The 13876-nt window shown below is 54.7% G+C and overlaps 3 protein-coding genes across 3 annotated transcripts; 2 read left to right on the forward strand and 1 right to left on the reverse strand.

The window, feature by feature from the left end:
* Nucleotides 1–35: 35 nt before the first annotated feature.
* Nucleotides 36–1779, reverse strand: HER10_EVM0013427 (Sec62 family protein translocation protein). Its single transcript, XM_035482784.1, has 3 exons — nucleotides 1079–1779; nucleotides 462–1018; nucleotides 36–403 (listed from the first exon to the last, which is right to left on the reverse strand). The coding sequence occupies exons 1-3, from the start codon at nucleotides 1545–1547 to the stop codon at nucleotides 200–202; spliced, it is 1230 nt and encodes a 409-aa protein (XP_035331986.1). The 5' UTR covers nucleotides 1548–1779; the 3' UTR covers nucleotides 36–199.
* Nucleotides 1780–3402: 1623 nt separating this feature from the next.
* HER10_EVM0003703 (uncharacterized protein) lies at nucleotides 3403–5943 on the forward strand. The gene is made up of 3 exons (XM_035473368.1): nucleotides 3403–3898; nucleotides 3987–4787; nucleotides 4860–5943. Exons 1-3 carry the CDS (start codon nucleotides 3790–3792, stop codon nucleotides 5501–5503), a joined length of 1554 nt encoding a protein of 517 aa, XP_035331370.1. The 5' UTR covers nucleotides 3403–3789; the 3' UTR covers nucleotides 5504–5943.
* Nucleotides 5944–6620: 677 nt separating this feature from the next.
* HER10_EVM0008870 (copper-transporting P-type ATPase) lies at nucleotides 6621–9947 on the forward strand (the record flags this gene model as incomplete). Its single annotated transcript, XM_035478378.1, has 3 exons — nucleotides 6621–6885; nucleotides 6940–7008; nucleotides 7063–9947. The coding sequence occupies 3 exons, from the start codon at nucleotides 6621–6623 to the stop codon at nucleotides 9945–9947; spliced, it is 3219 nt and encodes a 1072-aa protein (XP_035331692.1).
* Nucleotides 9948–13876: the final 3929 nt, after the last annotated feature.

Here is a 13876-nt window from a genome sequence, read left to right on the forward strand (position 1 = left end):
TAGCTTTTAATCATTCATTGAGTTAACTTAGGAGAGCCAAAGTGACCAAAATGCTATGTACCGAGATCGTCTCTGTCCTTCCCAAACCCACGCGTCAGCTAGTTTGGACGATGGGTATTCTACTCGTACAGTCCTTCTTTCAGCTAATAAAAATCCCCAACGCCTGTTTGATGCGAAACTGTCCACCTCGAAAATGCATCTACTCCTCATCATCACCGAGCTCCTCCACAGCCGGCGCGACGTAGCCGGGGCGTTGCGCGGGCTGGGATGCAATCTGCGTCTCCGTAGCTGTTGTGGTCGCGGAAGCCGGGAGGGGCTGGCCAGTGGATGCGGCGAAGGTACCGCCGGCGCTCGAGGCGCCGGTGGATGAGGCCTTCTTCTTCTTGCCCTTCTTGGGAGCAGTCTATTGTTTGTTAGTTATTGTTCAGTGACGTTGATCACACGGGGGAAGTGTCACTTACGTCGTGCCAAGCCCAGACGGGCTTGAAGCTGTCCATGAACGAGACGTCCTCCCACAGGTTGGGGAACAGCCAAAGGCCGGGTGATGCGACAAAGTAGGTGATGCAGAAGAGAATGACACGGAAGATGGCCATGAGGAAGAACAGGCCGAGCAAGCCCAAGAATCCCCAACTGAGGTAGTAGACGCCGAGACGAAGCTTGAGGGGCCATAGGGGGTAGCAGACAACGATGAAGATGAGCACGAGGGCGAGGATGGAGTACAGCTTGCGCTTAACCTGGCTGCCCTCCCAGAACCACGCGTAGTACATCTCTTCCTTGGCCTCTTGTTGAGGCTCGATGCGGACGGTCCAGAGACCCTTGATGCGCTTCGTCTTCTTCGGGCCGTGGTCGTGGCCTTCGTGAGGGTCGGTCTTGGTGACGCGCAGGGCAAGCATCGACATGGGAAGAAGCTTAAAGGTGTTCTCGAGAGACGCGCGATCGGTGATCTCGGGCAACTCGGGGTTCTTCTTGCGCGCCTTCTCGTAGGCGGGGGACTGGAGAGCGCGGAGCGCACGCTTGACTGTAAGTCGAACGTTAGAATCAGCTCGAATGTGACGGATTACGATTACTCAGTACTTACCCTTGAACATGTCCTTGCGCTCGCCATTGAGAATACAGGTACGGGGCTTCAGATCCTGCGCGCGCAGGAAGCTGGCCAGCGCAAGCGCAACAGGATTGGGCGGGCCAGGCCTAATAGGCTGCGGCTGGCCCTGCTGCGGCTGCTGCTGCTGGTGCTGATGAGAGTGAGGGTGCTGATGACCCTCGTGGTCATGATCGTGATCGTGAGCGTGATCATGGCCACCCTCTCCACCTTCGCCGCCCTGTTGCTGCTGCTGCTGTTGTTGCTGCTGCTGACGCATGGCCATCTGCTGCTGCTGCATGGCCTGCTGTCGGAGGTGGTTGAGGAAATCCGGGACACTCATGCCGGCCTTTTGGGCATCAGCCTCTATTTGTCTGCGCATGGCCGCGATCTGCTCAGGCGAAGGCATGGGCTGGCCGTTGGGGCCCATCTGCATAGGGCCCATGGGGCCGGGCATTGGCATCGACATCTTTGAATGTGGGCTAGTGCTCGAAGGCAACCAGTGTTTTGGAAAGACGCGAGGAAGAACTCTGAATGTTCTCTGCCAAGGTTGTCGGCGGGATTGGAGGAGTCCGGCGACAATTGGGAAGGAAGTCTGACTGCTCGATCAGTTTTTGTTGGATGAGCGGGAGTTTGACCGTGAGAGCGGCGGTCGTGGGCTGGGTCTTTGAACAAAAAGTGACCAGCAAGCAAGCCAGGTGTTCACTTCTGGTCCAAAAATCCGTGCAGGGGTTAAGGTCCGTCCCCTCCACCCATTAGGCCCAATTCCCGTCCATTGATAGAAATTCGGTAATCTCTTTCTCCGACACCCGTTATCGATAAGCCCGTCAGCCCAGGTGGAAGGCGCTTTGACCACACCCAAACTCAAAGCTGCTCTGCATCACAGGCAGGAACGCAGGTTCAAACGGTCGAGCTGCCTTAGTCACCCGCCATATCACGTGCAGCCTTTTGACTCCACACCTCAGTCTGATGCCATCCATCTTATGTCAGCTATCTTACATCAGCAAGACACTTACCGAATCTCCTCTTTTCCTCTTTCCACTGTGGCGGCTCGCCCGAGACATTCTGTTTGCGCTAGAGTAACACGAGCAACTCTGCCAAAGTCTCTCGTCCACCAGTTTTCTTCAGACCAAACGATGACGAGGGACTCCGCCACAGTTCCCAGCAACGGCTTCCCGACACTATTTTGCTAGTCTCGAGTCATCACCCGCCGGAGACTTCTTTTCTCACGATCCGGCTGGGTCCTGCAACCACCACAGTCATAATCATCGCGACAGTCGTCAAGCGATGCTGATTGCCCGAGAGGCTTTTATTAGATCCAGAGAAAATCGAGAGGGGTAACTCGCAAGGACTGGGGCAAATGCAAAGCGGAGCGGGACAGAACCAGAAGTCAACACCCTCTCTTGTTTACCTTACCTGCATATTGTCCACAGTCGCCATCCGTCGGCCAGCCCATCGGCTTCGCCCTCCCCGTACAACCATCCAACGGCGATGGCGTCCTGCAGTATTAAACCGGAGACATGCTGAGCGACGATGGGAACTGTGACGGCACAGCACATCCCCAAATCCGCACATAGGCTTCCCGCGTTACCCTCCGTGCCACCCGCGGTGCCTTGCATGCAACAATGATTTCTCATTGCTTCCCGTTCGCTCAGGTTGGAACATGTCACTGAGCGACTAGGCTAGGTTTATTGGTTTCTGTTTGGATAGACAGTCAGCCATCGTCCAGTGATTGGTCGCAGGGCCTTATTAATTGCCCGACTGGAAACACGCACACACGGCGTCGAATTACCCTTCACTTCCCAGGCTTCAGCCCGTTGCCCTGTTTGTCAATAATATTCGACAAAGGTGTTCGTGGGCCCGGCGCCCCAAGAGATGACAAGGGGCGGTGACGGGTAAGGTATGATGTATCGCAGCATGACAGTTCATGACTGGCACGAGACCCTCGTTGCCTCCGTCCCCTCCACCCCCTCTGGTTAGCCCTCTGGAGCCCTCACTTGTGGCAAGCAACTGCTGGTCAAGCTGGGCAGTCCAGCAACCCAGAGCAAGGCAGAGGTGAGACATCGACTCGCTGAGCCATCGTCTTCATCTTACACGAGTGGTGGAGCCCTGCAATCTGGTGCAGGATGGTGGTGTGCCGCCAGCCATCCGAATCCGACAAGACCCCAGCTTCCTAAGCGCCGGTTGGCCGGCCGTGTCTGGCCCGTTCTGCAACCCCGGCCTATCAGAACGGTCCGTCTGCATCTTGACTGCACACCTCGCCGACAACTGCTAGGCCCATGTCCCCTCCATGTCCCTCCATCTTCTTCTCAGCTGGGCCTATGAAGCAAAGCACTTGTTCAAATCTCTTGCCCAAAGTGGGAATTGGGATTCAAAATGCCTCGACTGCGTGACAAAAAAGACATCAAGTCGGCCACACCCCAAGTGGGTTTTCCTTTGAAATTGCCTACTACCTGTTCGGAACTGTTCGCCTTCCACGACCAAGGTACTTACCTTACCTTACCTTACCTTGCCTCAAGGTCATCCGTACCCATTCCATTATAACTCAATCGGATCGCTCGCTCTCTTCACTCTTGTACTTTGCCGCCCTCTTTGCATCTTCCCTTCTTTCGTTCTGTCAAATCGCTGGCCGTCTCTCGTTTTTTTTTGTCTTTTTACCCCCCCCGTCCCCAGCAAATGTCCGGCATGAAGCTATCTGTAAACCAGGTATTATGAAGGGTCTGAGTGGCATACTTGCAGACGCCTATGTGACATGGCTTTCGCCCCTCACAAACTGCTGCGCTCCGTTTTCTGACTCCGTAGAAGAGCAGCCGCGTCAAAGTAAGTTGTGCTCTTTGGGTTCCCGGTAGCAATACACACACAAAAAATATCCAACTGCCGGTGGGACTAACACGCACACTCCGCTTAGACACCTTTGACATTTCTGAGAAACTGTCACCACCACACACCGTAACCCGCAACCAGCCCGTGCCCATGCCGCCGCCTTTTGCAGGGACAACAATGCAAAGGTCAGCCGGACCTCGTCCGCAGCCGCAGGGGAAGTCGAAAGGAGTGAAGAGAAGTTTCGCGTCGCTCCGGGAGCGGTTCTCTGTGAGAAAGCGATCTCGCTCAGACTCTTCGTCCTCCTCATCGCGCCGACTACAAATATCGGCCCCCAGCAACTTCCGCCATCTGCATTCAGAGTCCTTTCAGTTCCCCCAGTATTCGAACCTCCAGCACGTCGGCCGGACACCGCCACCGCGTCCCATGCCGCGACCTCGCCCTTCTTCCTTTAGACCGCTGGAGCTCAGCATATACGTGCACAAGAGGGAGCTCTCGCCGATTCTGCCGCACTTTGACATGCTTACGCCGCCGCCGCGGCCTGCTGCTCAGGTCCATGTCCGGCCGAATCCCGACGACGATGTATTCGGACCCTCGCATGAGCCCAACTATTCCCCCATGTCGTTCCATCTGCCCCGGAAGATGTCTGCGTCGCCATCCACCCTCGCTACCATGGCCAGCGATACGCCGCCCAAGATTCCGCCAAAGTCGAGGGCCCGGTCTCAGACGTCATCCAGCGCGAGCGCAGAGAGGATGAAGGAACGGATTGCCGGAGCCATGCTCGAGGTCGACAAGCTCCAGCGCGAAATCGAGCTAGTCATGGAGCGTCAGAGCATCTACGCCAGCAGCCGGCCTTCGACTGCCCATTCGATGGCACTGACAGCGCACGGTAAGCTTAGACGATACCAAATTTAGCACTTTTTTCTCACGTGTGCATTGTGACTAACAAAAAGAATTCTAGACCTGGAACCCATCCCCACGGTCCCCGCCCTCCCGCCATCTGCACCCTCTTTCGCCGAGCGCCTCAACCCCGGGGCCGAGCGCCCTCACACGGCACCACCCCGGCCGCCAGTGCACATTCCCCACCGCGGCATGGCCTTCGCCGACGCCTCGGCCGCCTTCATCACCCCACCCCCGAGCCGCGGCAGGGAAAGCAACCGGCCGCCGCCGCCGCCCCCACTACCCCTCGTCCTGAGACCCCCGCTCCGCAAGAAGAAATCATTCTCCCGGGTATCCAGCTGGCTTTTCCCCGGCGGAGGCAACGCAGCAGAGCAGCATAATAACCACCACGGACGGAGCATCAGCCACGATTCCATCACTAATTTTCCCCGCCCCGTCAAGGGCCGCGAGGGCTTCTACCAGTGTGTTCACGCGCCGCGGGACAGGCGCACGAGCGTGGACACGGCGTCGACTGTGTCGACGTGGGAGGAGTCGGACGACGACACGGGAGGAGGCCAGACGGTCCCGACGACGACGTGGTCGCCAGGCAGCACTCTCGCCGCTAGAGCGGAGGAGCAGCAGCCGCCTCTGGAGCGCGTCACCACGTTTGGGAAGGAAAAAGATGCCGGTGGTCCTAGAAGGACCGGCTTCGCGGCGGTGTTTTGAAATCTTGGCATGATGGAGCGGTGGTGTTTTTTCTTTGGTTTCCACCTATTTTCTTTCATCTGCATGATACCAACGGTTTTTATTGGGAGAGAACAAGATACCATGTTGTAAATATTATGGACTAGACGGGGTTGGAGGCGGACTTTGTTTGTTTTTGGATATCTAATGATGCTAGTGGCGCCTACGGTACGGCAGCATAGGATCGGGCAGGGCTCGGGGAATGATTGGAATGTTGAGACGTTTTTCTGATGGTGTCAAAGTTGTCTCCCTCATGACTATGTGAGAGGCTACTCTGGAAGTCACTGCGGTGGTTCAAGAAGTAGTCAACCTGCTTATACGTACGATCGCACGCAATTGTAGTTGAGACACATGGTGGATTTCAAGTGCCCTTTTGAGGAGCCCCAGCCGAGGCGATCAAACAACTTGTAGGCGACCAGAAGCTCTGGCTGCAAACAATTGAACTCAGAGTAATTAATCCATTCAACCTCATTTTCTGAGAGTGGCATATTAGAGCTCCGTGCACATGGCTTTCTCCCACGCCTTTCTTCTTTCTCGAATGCTCCGACGAAGCGTCATCTGAAGTCTCATCTTGCATCAGCACCATATTCTGTCTAACGTCCGTCCATCGTAACTCGTCCGGTCTTCAGCCGAAAATAAAACCGTCAGCCAGATTCTTTTCAGTCGAAATGCAATGATTCATGCTACTGCGCTGCTTGAGGTGGGTATTACTGATGGCCATCTCAAAAGACGTGTTCCCGAGCTTGGCACGTTCATCACGTAATGATCACATATTCGGGACACTCAGAAACGGCAAAAGTCAGCAAAAAGTAACCAAGCAGGAAATGGACGAATGATGTTTGCGATGGTATCTTCCGACATGGGGTCGTTCGATCCGGGAATGCCCACTGCCGAAGTCACCACGCCTTCCTCTTGCATGTAACCCCGGTAAAACCCCAGCTGCGTTGGAGCTCTCCCGTTTTGGACGTCTAACAGGACACTTTTTCGAGGCAGCACATCACTCTTCTCCCAAACATCTTCAACGTTCTTCTCACTCTCCTCACATGACCCTCCACCTCATTAACAGACTTATTGATTGAATCAGCCTTATTTGAACACGATGGGTGCGGGATGCTGCTCCGACGAGCCTACCAAGGACCATGGATGCGCGGGTCCTGCAAGTGGTAGTGACCATGGTCACGAACATGACGATAGTCCCAGGCTTGACGACTGCTGTGCTGGCGATGGAGCATGCGACGATGCTCTGGATGTGAACTGCCTGGATGAGAACTGCGATGCCGAAACCTTTTGCGATTCCGAGGATGACTCAACCTGCCGTTCAGTCAAGCTCGAGTGCTGCACCTCCAAGGAAGAGCACTGTGACGGTACGAGAAATTCCCCGTGATGTCATGTGTACTTTGTCTGACACCGTACGACAGAGAAGTGCATCATTGCTGCTGCCGCCGTCGAGTGCGAGAAATCCTGCGAAGATGACACAGCTCACGATGGTATATTATGAAACCCTGGTCATCGTCAAGTGTGCTTATAACTCACGAAACTAGGTGCCCACGAGCATTCCCATGACAAAGACGGTCGCCATCCAGCCTCTGCTTGCAGCACCCATCTCTCCAAGGCTTTCGAGCAGTACAGCGCCTATCTCGAATCGGCCCGTTGCATTTGCCGTAGCATTCTTGATCGCGGTCTTCCAACCGCCTGCTGCAGCGAGCAAAAGCCCGTCGTCACAGCCGCAGCCGCTCCTGTAAAGTCTTCCGCCGGGAAGAAGCGCCGCGAACCTGCCGAGGCGCACACGACCGCGCATGCCCATGGCCAACACAAGCATCATCACCATCACGGAATTAAGCGACGTGGCAATAAATCGCAAGCCGTGCACGACCATGACATGGCCATCAAGCCTATTCGCGATGATCAGTCCGACTGCTGCAGCGGCCACGATGTTGAAGCTCCTGGATCCGCTTACAAGAAAGGAAACCTTGCAATTGATGGCAGCGTGGACAAGGATATCGAGAAGGATGCTGGATCCGAGCACGTTGCCCTCGTTGTCGACGGCATGACCTGTTCTGGATGCGGGAACAAACTTGAACGAACCCTCAAAGGGATACCTGGAGTGTCTGGTGTACGAGTCAACTTTGTCATGGGCAACGCCGAGTTCACTCTTGACGGTTCTGCAGGAAAGGCCGAAGACATCATCCGCAACACCGAACGGGCGACGGGCTTTCATTGCACTCGAATGTCGAGCGATGATCAGACGTTGGACATTCTCGCCTCAGGCCCGTCTGCTAAGGCGCTGACTGACCTGGCGATCATTGGTATAAGCGAAGTGAGCTTGATTGATAAAAGAACCGCGAGAGTCACCTATGACCCAGCTGTTATTGGAGCTCGAACGCTTTTCAACAAAATAGGACCGCACTCGACTGGACTGGCTCCCCCTCGCGATGACCCGTCCATCGCAAGTGGAAGAAAGAGGATGTATGATCAACTGATAAAGACGGCCGCCGCCGCAACTTTCACCATTCCCGTCGTTGTTCTCGCCTGGGGTGAGAAGCTCGAACCCAAGACCCGCTCGATTATTTCGAGTGTTTTGGCGACTTTCGTTCAGCTCATAGCTGTGCCCGACTTTTACAAACCGGCCATATCATCTCTTGTGCACAGCGGCGCTATTGAGATGGACATGCTGGTTGTCATCAGCATCACCGCTGCCTATGTCTACTCGGTTGTAGGATTTGGATTTCATATGGCTGATCGGCCACTCGATCCCCGCGAGTTCTTCGAAACGAGCACCCTCCTGATTACACTTGTGCTTCTTGGCCGCTTGACTGCTGCCTACGCACGCATTCGTGCCGTTGCTGCCGTGTCCCTGCGTTCGCTACAGACGTCTACTGCAGTTGTCATTGAAGATGGGAAGGATGTTCAAATCGACGCCCGCCTTCTCCAATACGGCGATAAGTTCAAAGTTCTTCCTCACTCGGTTGTCCCTACAGACGGCCTTGTGGTCACTGGATCTAGTGAGGTCGACGAGTCCATGCTGACTGGTGAGAGCGTCCCGGTCTTCAAAAAATCGCGTGACACTGTGATCGCAGGCACCATCAACGGATCCGGCACTCTGGTCGCCCAACTTACTCGTCTCCCTGGAAAGAACACCGTTACCGACATTGCCGAACTGGTCGAGGAAGCAGCGAATTCCAAACCAAGGATTCAGGACATTGCAGATCGTGTCGCAGGGTGGTTCGTGCCTGTCGTCACGGCCGTTGCCATCATTGTCCTGGTTGTCTGGACCGTCATCGGTGTCAAAGTTCATGGCGAACCGACTGGGAAGTCGATCTCCACTGCCATCACCTACGCTATTGCTGTCCTAGCTGTCTCTTGTCCTTGCGCACTCGGCCTTGCGGTGCCTATGGTCTTGGTTGTGGCCGGTGGCATAGCCGCCAGGGGAGGTGTCATCATCAAATCAGCCGAGTGCACCGAGAGGGCTCGAAAGGTTAGCGATGTCGTATTCGACAAGACTGGGACTATTACTGAGGGCGATCTTGACGTTCTCGAGGAAGAAATCCTGCTTGCCGGCCGCGACGAGGCTCGTGCCATCACCAAAGCCCTCGTGGCAGGCAACAACCACCCCGTGTCTACGGCCCTGGCGAAATACCTTGCCTCACGGGCAACCCGCGAGGTCAAGGTTACTGACCCTCGAGTTATACCTGGCGCAGGTGTTGAAGCAAGCTACAATGGCCACAAAGTCTGTGCCGGAAACCCCTCGTGGACTGACGCCAATGCTCTGCCTTCCGTCATCCGTTTCCAGGAGTCGAACATGACGATCCTCGTCATCACTAGTGACTCTACCCCTATCGCCATATTTGGATTGCGCACACGTCTTCGTTCGGAAGCAAAAAAAGTTGTCGCTCAGCTCACGCGTCGAAACATTGCCGTTCACTTGGTTTCTGGTGACCAAACTCAGGCCGTTGAATCTGTCGCCGCCCAAGTTGGCATCCACAATGTGGCGTCTCGGCGCACCCCGTCGCAGAAGCGTGACTATGTTGCCTCGTTAATGTCACAGGGTAAGATTGTCATGTTTGTCGGCGATGGGACCAACGACGCGGTGGCCGTCACCCAGGCTGATGTAGGCGTTCAACTTGGCAGTGCAGCTTCAGCCAGCGATGTCACTCGTGGAGCTGCAGATGTAGTTCTCCTTGCAGGCCTCGAGGGTATCCCCTTCGTGCTTGAGGTCAGCCGCGCCAGCTTCCACCGCATGGTGTTCAACTTTGTCTGGTCGGCCGTGTACAATGTGCTCGCGATCTTGCTTGCCGGAGGCGCGTTCGAGCCTGTCCACTTCAAGATTCCTCCTGCATATGCGGGCTTGGGCGAGATGGTCAGCGTGATCCCGGTCATCGTAGCTGCCCTGACAATGTTGGGGAAGAAGATCCGAACCGAGGCCTAAGTGGCAGGTGTTGAACACGTGTGATGAGGCCTAGCTGGCACGTTCAACACCTGCGGGCTGAGGCATAAGTCGATTTTTTCTTTCTCGTCATTGCTGGTTGATGACGGCTGTGCTGGGTGACGCGGATTCAACACCAGCGACAAACGCAAAGGGGTCGAAGTTTGGTCTGGGATTCTGCTTACTCTGCTCACTTTGCTTCGTTTACGAGTGCGATGAAGTCACCAGAGCAACCACGGCTTGGTTGCTTCACTGGGCTTCTCACTTCCGCTCACTACAAGAAGAAGTTTAACGTGCCGAGGTCTGCCACTCTAGTGCATGGCTAGAAGAGGTGACCAATCGGTTACGGGAATATGAATACAAGAGACTGCAATTGCTTGTCCAAACCTTTTTTCATTCGTATCTATATTCGTCGTGAAGTGACAACCATCGATGTTATGATAACCTCATTGTCATTCATGCGTTGGAGAATGCACCCATAAGAAATACAAAACGAGTTCTATCACGGATTCTCTTAGACTTGACCTCTTTTTATTTCTTTCACTATCGCTTAAACCTCCTGCTATCGAGATGTAGGCACCGTAGCTAAAACACAGCTCTTGAGACGAGAAACCTAGGTCAATATCTTACGCAGGGCTCGCTTCCTGTCCAACATGGCGGCTCGACTTGTGGGAGGGAAATGCAAGAACATCTTTCTTCAAAACCATTAAGCTACAAGTACAACCCTCTTCCAGGCATCATCAAATACGTCGGACGTAAGATCTACCGTGCGCTACCGAAGAGACATCGACACATTTGAGTCCACAAATCATTTTTGCCTGATGAGCGTCGTGTGGATTTCAGGATGTGAGGTCTGCTGAGAGTGTTTCATTCTCTTCAAGGGAGAATTATATCAAATTTGATTCGCCAAACGTACCTTGCCAGTGTCGTGTACAGACATGTTGGATTCAACAGCGAATCACGATTCACATATTCTGCAACCTCACTCATTGGCCATTATTGGAATACATAGACCTACCGACAGCCGATGACGTCTTGCAACAATTCGCACTTTGATATTTGCATTGCCCAATCCAGAGACGTGCATTACCAAACAAAAAATCTTACCGCCCCGCCGAAAAGACGGGACTTGCTCCGGATCCATCGTGAAGTGCTGTCAACGGTGAACGGCCCCGCAGGAGCCCAGCCACCAAAGCTCGGAGGGCAACGATGTGAACCAGCCACATAGAGCCCGGAGGACCAGCTTGTGATCTCGAACTCTCGGGTTGACCACGATCCACGAGGAGACAGGGTGTACGGATACAATAAAGTTATTGCGTCCTGCCATGAGAGTAAGCGTATCAAAGCACACAAGAACGTCAGCATCCTTGCACAGCTGCCATGGGGGTCGATGCTAGGGTGCAAATGTCGTGCAGGCGATGACAGCATATGTCATGTGCTGAGCGGTGAGAGAAAGGATGAGGCGTCGTGATGCGAGAAGTGAGGCTGGGTGGCGACAAAAGTGTGGCATCGTCGCTATAGACCGTACTAACTCAGACCAACAACATGCAAAAGACTGGCACATCGAGTTGACCACGTGAGCGGTCAAGGTGCGGATGTGACATGGAGCCGGGAGGATGGATTGCATTCATCGGGGATCGTGATTCTGGTCTCGATGTACCACGGAGGCTGACTTGCGTGGTTGGGTCCACGATGGAGGTGGTTTGAGACCACCGACCAGTCACCGCCGGGCCGGATCGGTGTGTAAGCCGGTAAGGGTAGGGTTGCTGTTGGTCCGGCCGACATCTGTGGGCGGCGAGGAAGAGAGAAAAAAAAAGCAAAGAAACAAACGCGAGAGGAAGTGCGGGCAGGGTTCAAGGTTTGAGTTGTCGGCATTGCGATGACAGATTTGGCCAACAGATTGGATACCCGCTCTAAGCGCATGCGCGACTTGCAAGTGATGGGCGTGTTTATTTCGAGTGACACTCTCTGCCTTGGAAGTTAACAAACAACGGATTTGCACGGGGACAGGGCAGTGACTTTGAATGCCAACAAGAGCCACGATGTGGAAGAGGCTGAGAATGGCAGGCTATCTCATCCATGGTCGAGGGAGAGAAATAACTCGGGGTTGCGAAATAGGGTTTATGCGTGCAGCAAGTGGCATCGTCATGCGCAGTGGGGACGGATCTCGTTCTTGTGCACATGTTGTGGTTTGGCGGCGGACGTGTGACCACCGGCCAAGCCCGCAGCGTTTTTGGCGTCCGGTTCCTTGGGTTATAGGCGGATCGTCAAGTGCGTTGGCGCTTGTTGGCTTCAGGCTCCCATGCAGTTGAGTAGGGATGGTTGTTAGTACATGGACTGGATGTAAGGATGACCGTCTAATGCGGGTTGCTCGTTGGGCAACTGATCCGTCGTCAGTCGGTCTAGTGGTAGGTCCTTTTGATAGACAACACGGTACAGAGAGTTGAGGCGATGGATGTTGACCGAGAGTTTGCGAACACACCCGACTGTGAAAGTCTGAAGTTTCGAGGTCGGCGAGTGGAACTTTCTGGTTCCGTATATCGGCGCTTCACTCAGGTCAGGGCAGGCAGGCAGGCACGGCCACCATACAGGAAGATGGCAGGTTCGGGATGGTAACATAACTGGCAACTGCAGCTCGGTCGATCTGATGTCGTGCCTGCCGGTGCCTTGCACTGAAGCAACATGAGCAGCAGATTGAGCAGCAAAAGGAAGGCATGGAGGGGTCTTGGCACGGCTCTTGCTGTTTGTGTTTGATCTGCCCACCCAATGGAAGGCGCGGACCGGCACGAGAATGCGACTGCCAAACACTCACCTTCCTCACCTCGCCTTGTGGTACCTACCTACCTTTTCTCAACTTAGGTACCTTAGGTAATACAGTACGCAGCAAGGGACTAGACGCTTATCTAATCTGATCTCGCCATTCTGAGCTCCGTAACCATCCGGACTTCTCTTTTGCCTTTGTCTTTTTTTATCCTTCGGGAAGCGTTGCACATTTTTTGTTCGGGCTCAAACGGGCGGCGCCTCATCTTGCCCTTTTCCAGCAGCCGGTCGCCGCAGACGGGAAGCTCAGCCTCCTCCCGTTTGTCCAATATTTGTCCGTCACTACTTCGTACATACACAGTAAGGTAGTGTGTCAACTCCAACTTGTGCTTATGGTTTATTACCCGCTGCTGACGCCGCAGTCCCCTTGTTGCGCACGGCCTTTGGGGGTTCCATCATTTGACAGGGCTGCCCGGAACGACTACTTTGCATCGGCTTATTAGCCAAACGCCAATAGGCCCAAATGCTCTGTACCATGCTCTGTTCTGAATAGGCCATGCGGCATGCCATGGCAGATGCGAATCGGCTCGTTAGAGTGGTGTCATCCCGCCATGTCCGCCTGATGCCCCCCCCCATTCTACCCGCCAGAGACCCACGAGCTACTAATTGGTAATGGGAGAGGCGTATCCGTACCGATCCTGATAGACCAAGGGACCAAGGACATGGGCTTCGCTTCCCGCCCGAGCCGTCGATAGCTTCGACAATCCCAACTCTGATCGGGTCTTGGCTCGACCCTCACAGATACTGCCCATTCAGCTTACGTGCCGTGTCTGCGACGCCTGCACCTCGTCCTGCGGCCTCCGAATCTCTCCTCTGGGGCTGCCCAGTCTGCCTACATGCCGTGTCGTTGGATCGTCGTCCTGCAGCCTGCAGTGCGAGGGAAGCTGCAAGTCGCGGCAGCCTGGGATCGCCGCAAATCGACATTTCCCCCTTGGAAAGCCCATCTTACCCATCGCTAAGGCGGCAGCAGCACACCCTTACCGTCACAGCTCTTCCAATAAGACCAGGGTCTGGAGGAACTTCTGCTGTGCCTTGCTCTAGTTGCACACAAGCCCGGCTCTCAAGGGGCCACTCACCGTCTTTGCATTTGTAATGGCCATCATTTCTCACAA

Source organism: Colletotrichum scovillei, assembly GCF_011075155.1.
Source record: "Colletotrichum scovillei strain TJNH1 chromosome Unknown Contig00007, whole genome shotgun sequence".
Lineage (NCBI taxonomy): Eukaryota > Fungi > Ascomycota > Sordariomycetes > Glomerellales > Glomerellaceae > Colletotrichum > Colletotrichum scovillei.